The sequence below is a fragment of the Typopeltis vanoorti genome, chromosome 1 (genome assembly GCF_054136105.1).
Source record: "Typopeltis vanoorti isolate ZY-2024b chromosome 1, IOZ_Tvanoo_1.0, whole genome shotgun sequence".
Lineage (NCBI taxonomy): Eukaryota > Metazoa > Arthropoda > Arachnida > Uropygi > Thelyphonidae > Typopeltis > Typopeltis vanoorti.
The window spans coordinates 176,864,014-176,878,391 of NC_143549.1; the positions used below are offsets into that span (position 1 = coordinate 176,864,014).

The 14,378-nt window shown below is 35.7% G+C and overlaps 1 protein-coding gene across 2 annotated transcripts in view; it reads right to left on the minus strand.

The window, feature by feature from the left end:
* LOC150110664 (uncharacterized) overlaps positions 1 to 14,378 on the minus strand; it is a 253,724-nt gene that overhangs the window by 20,008 nt on the left and 219,338 nt on the right. For both annotated transcript variants that reach the window (XM_090400164.1, XM_090400172.1), the window contains one exon: positions 9,903 to 10,096. In XM_090400164.1, coding sequence (XP_090256290.1) covers positions 9,903 to 10,096 — 194 coding nt within the window. The remainder of the gene's footprint in view (positions 1 to 9,902; positions 10,097 to 14,378) is intronic.

Sequence of the window (14,378 nt, forward strand, 5' to 3'; positions counted from 1 at the left end):
CAGCTTTTCATAACTGTAATTTATCCCGAACATATATAAATAAATAAATATCGATTAGCATAACTTGAAGAAAGTTTTGGAAAGAAAATTTACTTGCCCATTGTATGAAATAAATATCGATTAGCATAACTTGAAGAAAGTTTTGGAAAGAAAATTTACTTGCCCATTGTATGAAATAAATATCGATTAGCATAACTTGAAGAAAGTTTTGGTATAAATCCAACTAGGAAGTTTTAATAACATTTACTCATGCTCACAATTTGCATAAATAGCAAATTGTGAGCATGAGACTATTAGTTTAAAAAAAAAACAAATGTTGCTCAGGGAATGTTAGATTATGTTGGACTCTAAATGATATATTAACAATTTCCATTTCGCTTCATTCAGAATCAAACACTTTGTACCAGGGTTCAAGAAATGCTACTTAAATCTATTTCAAGAAAAAATTTACTTGCCCATTGTATGAATTATGGTAAATATATATACAGTAAAACCCCGAAGTTACGCGGTAGGTGGGACCAACAAAGAGCGCATAAGTCGAATTCGCGTAACTCGGGGTATAATTTTGCGTGTAATTTATATATACAAACATAGAATTGGGACCAAAGGTTTACAAAAACACTTATATTTTTTAAGAAATATAATCATAATTGTAGTTTTTCGTACATAAAAAAAAGAAAGTTATTTCGATGTCAATGGTTTCATAAAATCTAATATATTTGTCTGATGGCATAATGTCTTTTTCTTGTCACACAAAATTTCTTCATAGAAAGCTAATGATTTTTTTTTATTCCTTGCCTTGTGGCTACAATTCGCTCTTCATTAGAATCTATGTCCTCCAAAATCTGTAAACCTTTCTTTTATGATTGTTCTTACTGTGGATTCCTGTAGATCGAACTTCTTTGCTAGCTCACAAATTTTCATTCCAACCTTCAAAATCCTTAATAATGCTGAGTTCTGTTTCCAAAGTCAATGTTTTTCTTTTATTGCTGGCTGTAGAAGAATCGGACTTGCTTCTTTTGGATGATATTATTATTTTTTATGTGATAAAATTTTTATCAAGAACATAACATTAAACAATTTCAAGGTTTGCAGACAATAAAAATCGTGCATGAATGGAGACCACACGAAACACGTCGGTGCTTGTTCACAGCATGTGCGACACTGGCGAATGCGGCCGGTGCCTGAAAGATACAACTAGTGGTGAGGCGTAAAGCGGGACGGGAATTCGTACATATAAGAAACCGCGTAACTCCGGATTCGCGTAAGTCGGGGTATGACTGTACATATATTTAACCATCATTTCAATTTCAGCAACAAAGCAAACAGCTTTAGTACCAGCATTTAAAACAGCTGAATTCAAATTATGTTGTTCAATAATTTGTAAGATCTGGCATGTCTCTTTAATTTTGCCACTGGTCCATTTTTTCCCCGAGCATGTTACATGCCATTTCTATTCCACTGTCTTCTAACCAACAATTTAGCTGAGTAAATCAGACTACTGATTTACTCAATGAAAGGAACAAGTGCTTTTCCATGAAAAGCACTTGTTCCTTTCATTCTCTCATCTATCAAAGTACACTGCAGCTGAGATTTGGAGAGGAATTGTACACAAATGAGTCTTCTGTTTATACATCTCATATAATGGATGAGTTTCTCATCATTGAAATACCTAAGTCAATTATTTTTTGATTTTTATGGCACAAAGACATCAAGGGTCTATGACAAGACAGGTTACAACTGTACATATGATAAACAGTTATTAGGACAATCACAAACATCCATGCCCCTGACGGGATTCGAACCTGCAGCATCTTGGCTATAGACTGAGTGGTCGGTGTAATTTAGCACTCGTGTAAAATTGGTGATTTTTGGTGTTTTTTTTTTGTGTGTTTTTCCTTAGAAAATTGGTTTTATAATATATTAGAACGATTTTCGTGTTTTTAGAGTATTTTGTGTGTCTTTATATCATATTTCATTGGGGCTGTCACCACTAGACGGATTCGAAGTGTGTAGTGTTCGTGAAAGCTCCGGATAAGATAAGTATTATTTTCAGTTATCGTTGATAAATTTATTTAATATTGTGTAGTTTTGTTTGCCTTGCGTCTCTTAGTGCATCTTTTTGTGTGTTTTTGGTGTGTTATAATTTATAATTTGATAAAATACGTTGCAAGTAAGTATGGCTCCAGTACGAAGGAAAATGGCAGCCAGTAATGATGGTTTGCCATCTTTATCAAAGAACGGTAGTATAAAAGAGATGATTCAGTGTACTAGCTGCGAAATGTACGCTTTGCGGAGTACGGTCGGAGTGTGGTTAGATGATAATAAAGGAGTGAATGTGTGTAGAAAATGTAGGGAGAATGAGAAATTGAAGAGTATTTCGGATCGTGAGTGTGATATTTTTGTCAAACTTCAGAATGAAGAAAATAGGGATATGACAAGAAACGGCGAGGTTGTACCAGAGAATTGTGAGCGTGTGAATGTAGAAAGTTTGAATGATAGTATTAATGGTTTTAGTGAGAATAAAATTGATGAGATAGACACAATGAGTGAGATTGCATTGTTGAATGGTGCGATACAAAGGGCAAAATAGCAGCTAGAGCGTATGAGCAAAAGTCGACTGAATGAACCAGCCAATAATAAAAAGTATGACAGGAAAAATAGATGTACGAGTCTGAACATGAACAAAATGAAGGATAAAGTGCTGTATGGAGACTCGTAGTACGAGGTGTGATAGTAGAGGATTTGACAAAATCGTACCAACCTGGTGCGACCATAAAGGATGTAACTGAGTCTATTAGAGAGCAAAAGGAAAGGGTGAAAGAAATGATTGTTGTGGCAGGTACGAATGATTTGAAAGGAGATAAAATGGAAATGATAGAAGACCTGAATGAATTGTTTGAGGTAGCAAAAGAAAAGAGTGAGAGAGTTAGAATGATTAGTCTTTTGCCACAGTATGACAGTAAAATGTTTAAAAGGAGGGCCATAATTGCGAATGACTTTATGCGTGGGTTATGTATGACGAGTGGTGTGGAATTTGTGGACGTGTGGAGTGAGTTTGATGGGCGAAAGGATCTATATAAGATGGATGGCTTGCATTTGAATGGTTACAGTGTAAGAAGACTTGAGAAAGTGTTGCTGAATGTGGTGGATGTGCAAATTCAGGGAAACTAAATTTATTAAGGGGGGGGGGGGGAGTAGATATACTGTCCTTAGGGAGGCAGCTGAATGAAAGAATGAATATAATATGCCCGAGCAAATAAGGACAACAAATCAGAGTGGGATAGTTAATATAAGGCATCAAGGTAGGGTTGGGGCTAATGGGGGTCTTAAATTCATGTACACTAATGCTAGGAGTATTAGGAACAAGAAGGAAGAGTTTTTGGCCATGGTTGGCACTTCCAGACCACAGGTTATTGGTATTAGTGAAACATGGCTGACTGTAGATGATATAGCTAGTGGGATTGAATGTGATGGGTATAGTGCGTTCAGGAATGACAGGGAGAATAAAATGGGGGGAGGATTATTGTTGATGATAGCTGATGAGCTGCAGCCAAGGAGAATAGAAGTTGAATTGCAGGATAGAGAAAATAGCACATTTGAGGCCATTTAGTGTGAGATTGTGGCTAGCAGAACTAAATATACAATTGGGTGCTGCTATAGACCAGGTGATGGAAAAGATGGTGGTGACAGTATGCACAAGCAAATAGAAGAAATGAGTGAAAGGAGGGTGATTATTATGGGAGATTTCAACTATGGTCGCATTGATTGGAGTGAGGAGAGGACACACGGGAGGAAGGAATTGGATTTTATGCGGTTATTAAGGGATAACTATCTGCGACAGCATGTAATGGAAAATACTAGGGGTCAGAGAGTGCTTGACCTAGTAATTAAATCTGAGGATTTGGCTGTAACAAATATGACCACATTGCCACCAATCGGTGAGAGTGATCATAGGGTCTTGACTTGGGAGGTGGCTAAAGGTGTAGAATTTTCAATTAAGACAGGGTACATGTGGAATTATCGGGCTGGAAAGTATGGCAAGCTTAGGAGTTTGATTGGTTCAGTGCCATGGCATGTACAAACTGCAAGGACTAGAAGTCGACAGTGCATGGGAGGTAGTTAAGAAGTGTTTGCATGAAGCAATGGCTGACTGTATACCTAGAGTCCGAATAATAAATCAACTAGGAGTTAAATGGATGAATAACACCATTAAGCTTGAGCTGCAAAAAAAGAAACAACTATGGAGGGAATTTAAGGAGAAAGGTGACCGGCAGGCACATGAACGGTATAAAGCACAGGCCAGAAGGGTAACGAGTGTGGTAAGAAAAGCAAAAAAGGATTACGAAAGAACATTGGCCATGCAGGCTAAAGAGAATCCTAAACAGTTTTTTAGATATGTAGCAAGTAAAAGGAAAAATGTACGTGGCAGAATGATTTTAAAGAATGCCGATGGTAGGGAGGTAACTGAATCAGTTGATATAGTTGAGTTACTGAGTGAGCACTTTGCAAGAATATATCATCCAGGTGGTGACATTGCAGAAACAAATGTACCAGTAGATTATATGGGAATTGTGGTGAATGAAGTGGAGGTGAGTAGTCTATTGCATAACCTCAATGTCAATACATCTGTGGGATTGGATGGTATACCAGCTCGTGTTGTACGAGAAGCAGCTAAAGAATTGTCAGTACCCTTGACCATTTTGTTTAATTTGAGTCTCGGGTCTGGGTTAGTCCTGAGGGGGTGGAAAGAGAAGAAAATAGTTCCACTGCATAAAGGTGGTTCCAAGACTGCTGTTGTAAATTACCGACCGATTAGCATATCAGGAATCATTGTCAAGGTCTTAGAGAAATTAGTCAAGAAAAGAATACAGGATTGGATAGATGAAAATGGGATATGGTATGGGGGACAACATGGTTTTGTGAAGGGTAGATCATGCCTCAGTAACTTGCTCACGTTTTATAACACAGTGACGGCTGAACTGGATAGGGGTAATGGGTTTACAGTAATACTACTGGACCTTGCCAAGGCTTTTGATAGGATACCACATAGAACCCTAATCGGTAAACTGGAGCAGATTTGGATAGATATAGGGCTGGTGAGATGGATAGGAGGGTGGTTGAAGAAGAGATACCAGAGAGTGGTTTATTCAGGAGTGGAGTCTAAAAGACGGCTTGTGACTAGTAGAGTGCCACAGGGCTCTGTTCTTGGACCACTGCTTTTCAATTTGTTCATCAATGATATAGGAAAGGATCTGAGAGGAAGTGTTCACTTGTTTGCTGATGATGCAAAGTCGGGTAGAGCAATTATGAGTGCACAGGATGTCAAAATTTTACGGGATGATTTGGATAGTTTGGAGGACTGGGCTAGGAAAAATGGATGTCAATTTAATGTGCCAAAGTGTAAGGTTATGAACTTTGGGGTGAAAAGAATAGCAGCAGTATATCGCATTGGTGGAACCGTACTCCAGGAGATTGATGAGGCCAGGGATTTGGGAGTGTTGGTGGATAGGGAGTTGAAGTTTAGGGGGCACATTGCAAAAGTGACTAAAACAGCTCACCAAATCACTTGGCTTCTGAAAAATACTTTAACATGCAGAGACAAACAAGTTGTTGTTCCTCTGTATCGAGCTTTGATAAGACCCCATCTGGACTACTGTGCCTAGTTATGGGCACCAGGGTTTCTTCGTGATGGGGAGGAAGTGGAATCATGGAAGAGAATAACTTGTATCATGATGATTCGTGCCCGCCATCAAAATAAGGATATTACAACTGCTGCCCAATGCTCCCTGAATACAGTAAAAACAATCAGGCATGAACTAGAGACTTGCAATGGTGACTACGAGGATGTAGCAAGAAGAAAGATCCCTAGCAGACGATCTGATTGCGTTCGTACAGCAGAATTCCTCGCAAATCTGCAGGAACAGGTGTTGAAGAACCCTGGCATTGGAATTCGGGCTTTGTTCGTGGAGTTGCTAACTGTAGTCAAGCCCTGGATAACAAGGGTAGCCAATGGTAGGCCGTATGTATGGCAGCAGGATTCGGCCCCTTACCACACCTCTGGGAAAAGTCAAAAATGGTTGTCTGAAAATTTCTACGACTTCACCAGTCCAAATGTTTGGCCTCCAAACTCCCCAGACCTTAACCCCATGGATTATTTTGTATGGGGCGCAGTTGAAAAAGACACCAATCGCACTTCCAGTAATACAAAAGCCCAGTTAATGGATAAAATTAAAACAGTTTTTGCGGCCCTTCCCAGGGAGACTGTAGCATCAGCTTGTTCGAGGTTCCGAAGCAGAATTGAAGCTGTGATCGATGCTAATGGTGGTTATTTTGAGTAAATCTTGTTGATAGTATTGTAATTAACTCTGCCTGTAATGTTTTTTTGTCAATTCATTAAATTTAATAGATACAAAGAAGATTTTCTTTTTCCTTACGAAACTGTCAAATTTATCCTGAACACCCTGTATGTTTTAATTAGTTTCAGTCTTGAAAATGATCATTCGCCACTTGCTACTGAAACTGGAGATGTCAAAAATATTCTAAGAGAAATTGTTAAATTAATCAAGATGCTTTCTAAATCATTTGCATGTATAAATTGTAGTTTCAGTGGGTCTAAAACTGTCATTATCATGTATGATACCCTTTCGAATTTGTATTTCATTATATGATTCAGTGGTAAAAATATCTTTTTCTTCACCATCAGTCAGTGCAACTTGTAAATCATCACAGTGTTTTTTTTAAAGTGTCCTTACCCATATTAGAAAACTGGATGAAAACTGAAATATGTTGAAGTGACTTGTCAAGAGATCAAACCTTTCCACCAAAGAATTAATAGTATCCACAATTGGAAGAAAAAATGTAACTTAAAAGTTATATTGCAGATCAACTGGCACTTCATCTGAACATGTCTAACAGAACAATCTCTTCTTACATCTGTGTAATGTACTGCTTTTGAACTCAGGAGAAATTTCTAAATCTAATGCTAACACTTGTGTCGATTCAGGTATGACATTAAAATTTTCACCCAATCTAAATTCTTTAGTAAAGTTGATTACATTATTTAACGCATTTATAGACTCACTTAAATTTGTGTTTGAATTCTGAAGCATTTTACTGATTACACTGATCCTGCACAAAATTCATACCACATTATAAGTGAACACAAAAACTCATAATCTTTAATTTTCAAAGCTAATGTTTTTGCTTCATATTTTGTAATATATCAATTTGAATATTATCATAAATTTCCACAAAAGAATCTAAAACTTCTCTATATTATATCTAAGCAAACAAAGAGTGACAATCCTCACTTCCCATCTAGTATCAGATAAAGTTTTAAGTGCAATTTTGGTGTACTTTTTCAGTACATCCCATCTTTTAGTCAAAGCACTAAAAAATTATAAATTTCTTTTATAGTGCAATAAAAAAAAAATAATAAAAAATTCCCTGTTTCAGTATTTAACTTGAGCAGCATCAGCGATTGCCAAGTTTAATGTGTGTTCTGCAAACAGGACAAAGACTGCTTGAGGGTTAATATTCAATATGCAACTCTGAATGATGCTGTGTTTTCCTTGCATGTTTGCCCCATTATGTATCCTTGTCTCTGCAAACTTTTAATATCTAAATTTAAATCTTTGAATTTATCTAAGAGGTATGTCTTCAGACTTTTTTTGAGAAATTTGGTTAGCTGCCCTTTCTGTTTCTCTTTTTCAAGCTCTTTTGATGCTTTTCTTTTCTTTTTTTTAATTTGCAGCTTTGATATGATATGATAATGTTATATGATAATCCCATTGCACAAGAGTGGTGCAAAGACTAATGTGTCTAGCTATAAACCAACCTATCAACTACCTCTGGAGTGGTGGTAATGGTGGTGAAGATTTTGGAAGAGTTGGTAAGAGATCATATATAGAAATTAGTTTACAGAGAACCTATGCTTTGCAATGAACAGCACTGGTTTATTAAAGGTGAGTTATGTTTGAATGACTTGTTCATATTTTGTATAATACTATGGTTATGGTTGAAACTATGCTAAGCTTCTGACAGAACAGAGCATGGAAGGAAGTTGCATAAGTTGACAGATGAATGACATAACAAAAAGTGGCAAGTGTGGAGTTTGAGTCTATAATATTTAAGGTGACCAGTGATGTGTACCCCAGAGATCAGACCTTGGTCCACTGTTACTCAATCTTTACATTAATGACAATGGGAGATATCTGACAGGAGACATACAGCTGTTTACTGATGATGCAAAGATAGGCAGGATAGTTAGGAATACAATTGACATGCAGCCCTTGAAGAATGATTTGAACAGACTGGAATTGTGGGAATGTAAAAATGGCTAAAAGTTTGGTGTTAGTAAAAGCAGTGTCTTCACTTTGATGGAATGAGATATCCAATGGAATATTATATTGGTGGGATTATGCTAGAAGAAACTGATCAGGCTAGGGATCTTGGAGTTTAGTAGATATGAAGTTGTTCAGGAGCTATATAGCAAAGAATGCATATCCAACTCAGAGGATAATCGCAATGATGAAACGGCCATTAACATGTAAGGATAAGGAATTTATTTTTCCTCTTTCCCTTTGGTTGGAAAGACCCATGTTTGATGTTTGAGGTAGAGAGTTTATTCTCCTGGAAACTTGAGTTTTTCATCCTTCAGAGCAAGTAAACCAGTCCCTTGAACACAGATATGGAGCCAAAAAATATGTACCCTTATAGGATGCAGCAGAGGAGTGATGTGCCATCTGCATTATTTCACTGTGACTCCAAATAAGGGGACTCTACATGTCCTAAGAGATGATAGGTTGAAAAAGACACTACAAATAAGAGAAAGAGGAGGTGATATGATAAAGACCTTCAAACTTCTGAAAGGATCACACAGGATATGAATAAATGAAGTTTTTCATTTTATGGAGGGTGGAGAGAAGACAAGAAGGTATCCATGGAAGTAAAGAATGAATGCTGCCAAGAAGGGATGAGAGCTAGATTTTTCTCGGTGGTACATGATTGGAATGGGTTGCCTTTGGAGGTGGTGAGTACAGGTAATGTGAATGAATCAAAAAAAAAGATATGACAACTAATTTGGGTGATATGTGGCCTTACTTGATGATTTCTAGACACCCTAAATAAGAACTATATGATGTCATAATAATGCCATCTTATAGTTGTAATTTGGTATTATTTTACCTATTTTAGACTTCATCTCACTAATGCCAATTATGTTGGTATGGCACTTGTTGAATTCTGCTAATTCTGTTTCTCTTCCACTGATGCTATACATATGAATGATGCATATCTTCAATTTTGCTATGACAGTTTACTTTCCAGTAACTGACTTTTCACTGCTTGCCCGCTGACAAAAACAGCAGGGACTTATTTAATGTCCCTGCTGTTTCTGTCAGAGCAAGCTGAAATGTTCAGTTGTGACACAGTACGTTTGTTTGTAGTCAAGTCCAATACAAAATAAATTTTGGTTTGTTAAGTCCCAAACTGACAGGTTATCCTTATTCTTTCATTGTCACATGGATACACCATGAGAAGTGAGGACTGAATATTAGATCAAAAACTCTGGTCACCTCTCTGCATTCCTTATTATAGGCTATGAAGTGGTCTCATACCAGTTATCCAGCTTTGATCTCTGAGCAACCCTAATTTTTAAGCAAAATAATTTCTCCAAATAACCAAGTTCTTTTATAGTCTTGGATTTATGTGACACCCTGCACATACATATTTATTATTTTATATTTAATGATTAACATTACTGTAAGCTCATTTTTCACTTGTAACTATAGGGATGCCATTTCTGAATTAAATCCTGCTCATGAATAATGATACAAGACATTGCAATAATCTTGAAATAAATATAATTCCATAAACTTAGATAAAATGAGATGCCTCACCTAAGACAAATATATTCAACCAGTACAGCTACTCCTCCTGCGAGAGTTCGGATGCCAACATTAGTGAATATTTTTACTATTAAGCATGCACTAGCGGCAGAGCTACACATAACTGTAATAATAGCAGCAGTTTTCAGCCAATGCATCGGAGTCAGGGCATTGGGAAACCACACAATACTTCGCTCTAGGTGATACTGTAAGAAAAAAAGAAAATAGATAAAAATTAAACTTTTTTTTCTCTCTCTCCCTCCCACACCAAAATTATTTAGAGAATAAGATTTAATGACTTGACATACTGACTCTAAATGTTAATCCTTTCAGAATGCATTATATATATGCGTGCGTGTGTGTGTGTGTACACACACACACACACACACACACACACACACGAGGATGGTCTGAAAAGTTCTCAGCCTAACAATGAAAAAACGAATTTATAATTTCAAAATTATATTTATTTTTCAACATAATCTCCCTTAAGACTAATACATTTATTCCAGCAATGCTCAAGTGTTATCCCGTCCATGTAATGGTTCTCAGTAATATCTGCAAAATACCCCTCTACAGATGCAATCACCTCTTGATTCGGAGAAAAATGCTGACCAGCAAGGAAGAGTTTCAGTTTTGATAAGAGATAGAAGTCAGAGAGAGCCAAATCTGGGGAATAGGGTGGATGTTCCAACAATTCATAGTGAAGATCCCTTAATTTTCCCATTGCCAAAACGCCTTTTTGAGCATGTGCATTGTCCTGATGAAACATGATTTTTTTTTTGTCTGCAAACCAGGTCTTTTCTCACAAATTTTTTCGTCTAGTCAGGTTAAAAGATCGGAATAATATTCTACAGTTATTGTTTTACCCTTTTCAAGATAATTAATAAACAAAATGCCTTTAGCATCCCAAAACATTGATGCCATGACCTTTCCTGCTGATGGAACCAACTTTGTCTTCTTCTGTGCTGAACAACCAGCTTCTGTCCACTGTTTTGACTGCTGTTTGAATTCTGGTGCATAATGATGAATCCAAGTCTCATCCATAGTAATAAATCGATGCAAAAAATCAGTTTTATTCTTGTTAAAATACTCCAAGCACCGTTCAGAGATTTGTATGCGAGTGCATTTTTGATCTGCTGTGAGCAAGTGCGGCACTGATCTTGCGCAAAGCTTTTTCATTTGCAATTCTTCATGCAAAATATATCCTACGTATTCTTTTGAAATGCCTATAGTCTCAGCAATTTCATGCACTTTGACTCACGGTCATCCAATACCATATCGTGCACTTGATCAATGATTTTTGGTGTTGTTACTTTTTGGACATCTTTCACGTGGATCTTCTTCAAAGCTGGTACAGCCACATTTAAATCGGCATCCCCATTTCTTAATTGTTGAAAACGAAGGAGAAGAGTGCCCATAAACTTTTATGAACTTCGATGAATTTCTTTTGGCATTAAACCTTCTTTTTAGAAAGAATTTTATAACAGCACGATACTCAATTTTATCCATGTCAAGGGATACAAACAACACTTTTGCTTCAGACAGCTGTATGAAATAAACTACTTGATAAAATGGCTTGCAATTTCACATGGATGCTTATGACGGATGTAACAACTTAGAAAAAAAATCTTGCTGATAGTGTTGCCATCTATGGTCAAGAACTTTTCAGACCACCCTCATGTGTGTGTTTTTTTTTTTTTTTTTTAAGGAATATTTTTGTTACGAGCACATATATAAATGTCCAATTGATTTTATATTTAAATGATATAAAAATGGTTATTTTTTGAAATAAATATGCTCATTTCAGTTCAATTTTATTTCAATATTTTATTATTCATTTCATCTTCTACCATCTTACAAAAAGTTGTGATGCCCATAATCACAATTGCAATTTTTCAACCAACATCCTAAACCTAGTCTCAGAAAAATTCTGTGTCCCACTAGAAATATCATGGCAACTGCTGATTAGATGTAAATGCCTTCAAACACAAGTTAAGAATGCTTTTTGAATGATATTGTGTTTGTTTCAATTTGTGCTCCTAATAAAGTTCAATATCACTATCAGAACCCATTCCCCAAAGATATTTTTTTGTTTTCTAAATAAATTAAAAAAACACATTAAATTAAACTAAACATAGTTGTAGATCTGAAAAAAAAGCAACATGCAGAATATTACAGACAATGCTTTAAAACAGTGAACTTTTATCTCTGTACATGTTGAATGCAATTTGAACATATAAGTTTGTGTATTTTCCCTGAAGTTGGTCTACTGAAAGTAAGAAATAAACACAAATACTGGCTATATATGTGGAATGTTTATTTTAAAGAGCTATAAACTGACAGTGTTTGCATAATTTCAGTTATTTCAAAACCTGAAATTTATTTCATTCAACATGGATACTTAGCAGGTAACGATGACAAAGCAGTTTGGTATAGTTACCATCTAAAATTCCACAGCATCAATTCTATTTTGGAAACAACAGTAAATATTCTATTTTAAAGTCTATTCTTTTGATTCCTAAAAGTTTGCTATAATGAGAGATTACTGTAAATAAGTAATGTGACTGCATTTAAGATTTAAATGAATGCCACAAAACTTCCTTTTACATGCTAGAATCAAAGTGAACGTGCAGTAACAATTAACTGTTTGCAGCTTTGTCTATCAGCAAATATGCTAAAGTAGATTTTTTATGAGTGATTCATTTGACTGTGGAACATTTTTGACAATTCACAGTTCATGACAGTTAAAATGATAAACTGTCAGATAGTATGCCAAAATGAAGCAATTTTCACATACTATTGGCATAGGATTTAAGTATACTTTCTTCATAGCTACATGTAAATTTCAAACTAATCTAGACTATGGTCATCAGAAAGAATTCTGTTTTGTAAAATTACTTATATTTAAAAACAAATAATCTGAAAGCAGGATTTATATTAATCCCGCAGTGAATGAGATCCACTTCAGATCTGTTATAAAGCATGCTGAATTATCCAAGTCTGAATTAATGAAGAGTTACTGTAGCTATATGTGCAGAGTGGCAATCTTTAGAGAGTGCCAAAGGAAACTCCATAATAAAAGGGATCCCTTGTTCAGCAGGGTACAACATGGTTTTGTTAAGTGATGTTCAAATATAACTAACCTGTTCCTTTTTAAGATGTCATGAAGGAATACTAACTAAACATAATAGCTATGGTACTTTTTTTTTTTTTTTTTTTTAAACCAGTATAACTGTGAACTAACCTGCTTACTAAAAGCCTGAAATGGCTTGAAAGAGTTCTGAGTTTGGTCTCTAGAGCAAGGTTTCCAAGATTATGTAAAAAAATTTATTCTACCCATGGTATTAATGTACTATAGATTTAAAATGTTTCATTTGTGGGAGAAACATTAAAAACCATGGATAGTGTTTACACTGAAACTTACTAATTAAATTGGATCAAATTGATAATGATAATTACCTGGTAAGATGAACAGACAGAATTTAGGAAGAGTAGATGGGTTTAAATACTTTGGTCGATAGGAAACTTAAGTTCAGGGATCATATTGATAATCTAGCCAGTTAGGCTTAAGCAAGCTAAGTTTAATTTAAAAAAAAAAAAAAGTTATAATACCATTACAGTGACTGTCTGGTGAGGCAAACATCTGATTACAATCCACAACTCAACTCACCAAGATTTTGTATTACTTAATTGCAATTTGTAGAATTTATCTGAGAGGAGATTTAACTCAAGATATAAACTTCAGTTAAATCTCCATACAGTTTTTGTTCTGTTAGAACTACAATACATGTGAAAAGAATTGGTCCCATATATTTCTTAAGGCACGAATCCAGAAGATAGTGTCAAAAATGGTGACTAGTCTCTGGAGTGCTCCGTATGAGGATAGAATTAATGGCCTGATAAGCAAAAAAATGGGAGACATGATAAAAACAAGTTAAAGGATTCTATACGACACTTGTAGAAAATTTTCAACGTGACAGGGTTGGCAAGAACAAGAGGTCATTCCTAGAAGTTGTATAAGAATGTGGTTAGCCACATCATGAATTATTATTACTGTTATCTGAGACCTCCAGGGAGTCAAGGACTCACTGAGGAAGTCTATACAGCAATCACACTAGCTGTCATACATTCCATTAAACTCATTCATACTATGTGCACTCATCACTTTAAGAGGCAAATTACTCCACTTACTCAGTGTTTGGTGAAAGAAAAATCTAGCTCTTGCCTCTTTCTTAACCACAAACAAACTTAAATTCCACAGATGCAGATATGTCCTCTCCCTATTTTCCATATAACAAAAATTTTCACCAGACAATATTCATTAACATCCATTTGGAAGTTTATAGACTTGTACATATCATCCCTTTTTTCTACTGTTAACAAGAGTTTGTAGGTCCACATTCTCTCAATCTGTTCTCATAATTTATAATATGCATTCCATAATTCCAATATCAACTTTGTTACTCTTCTTTGAAACATTTCCAT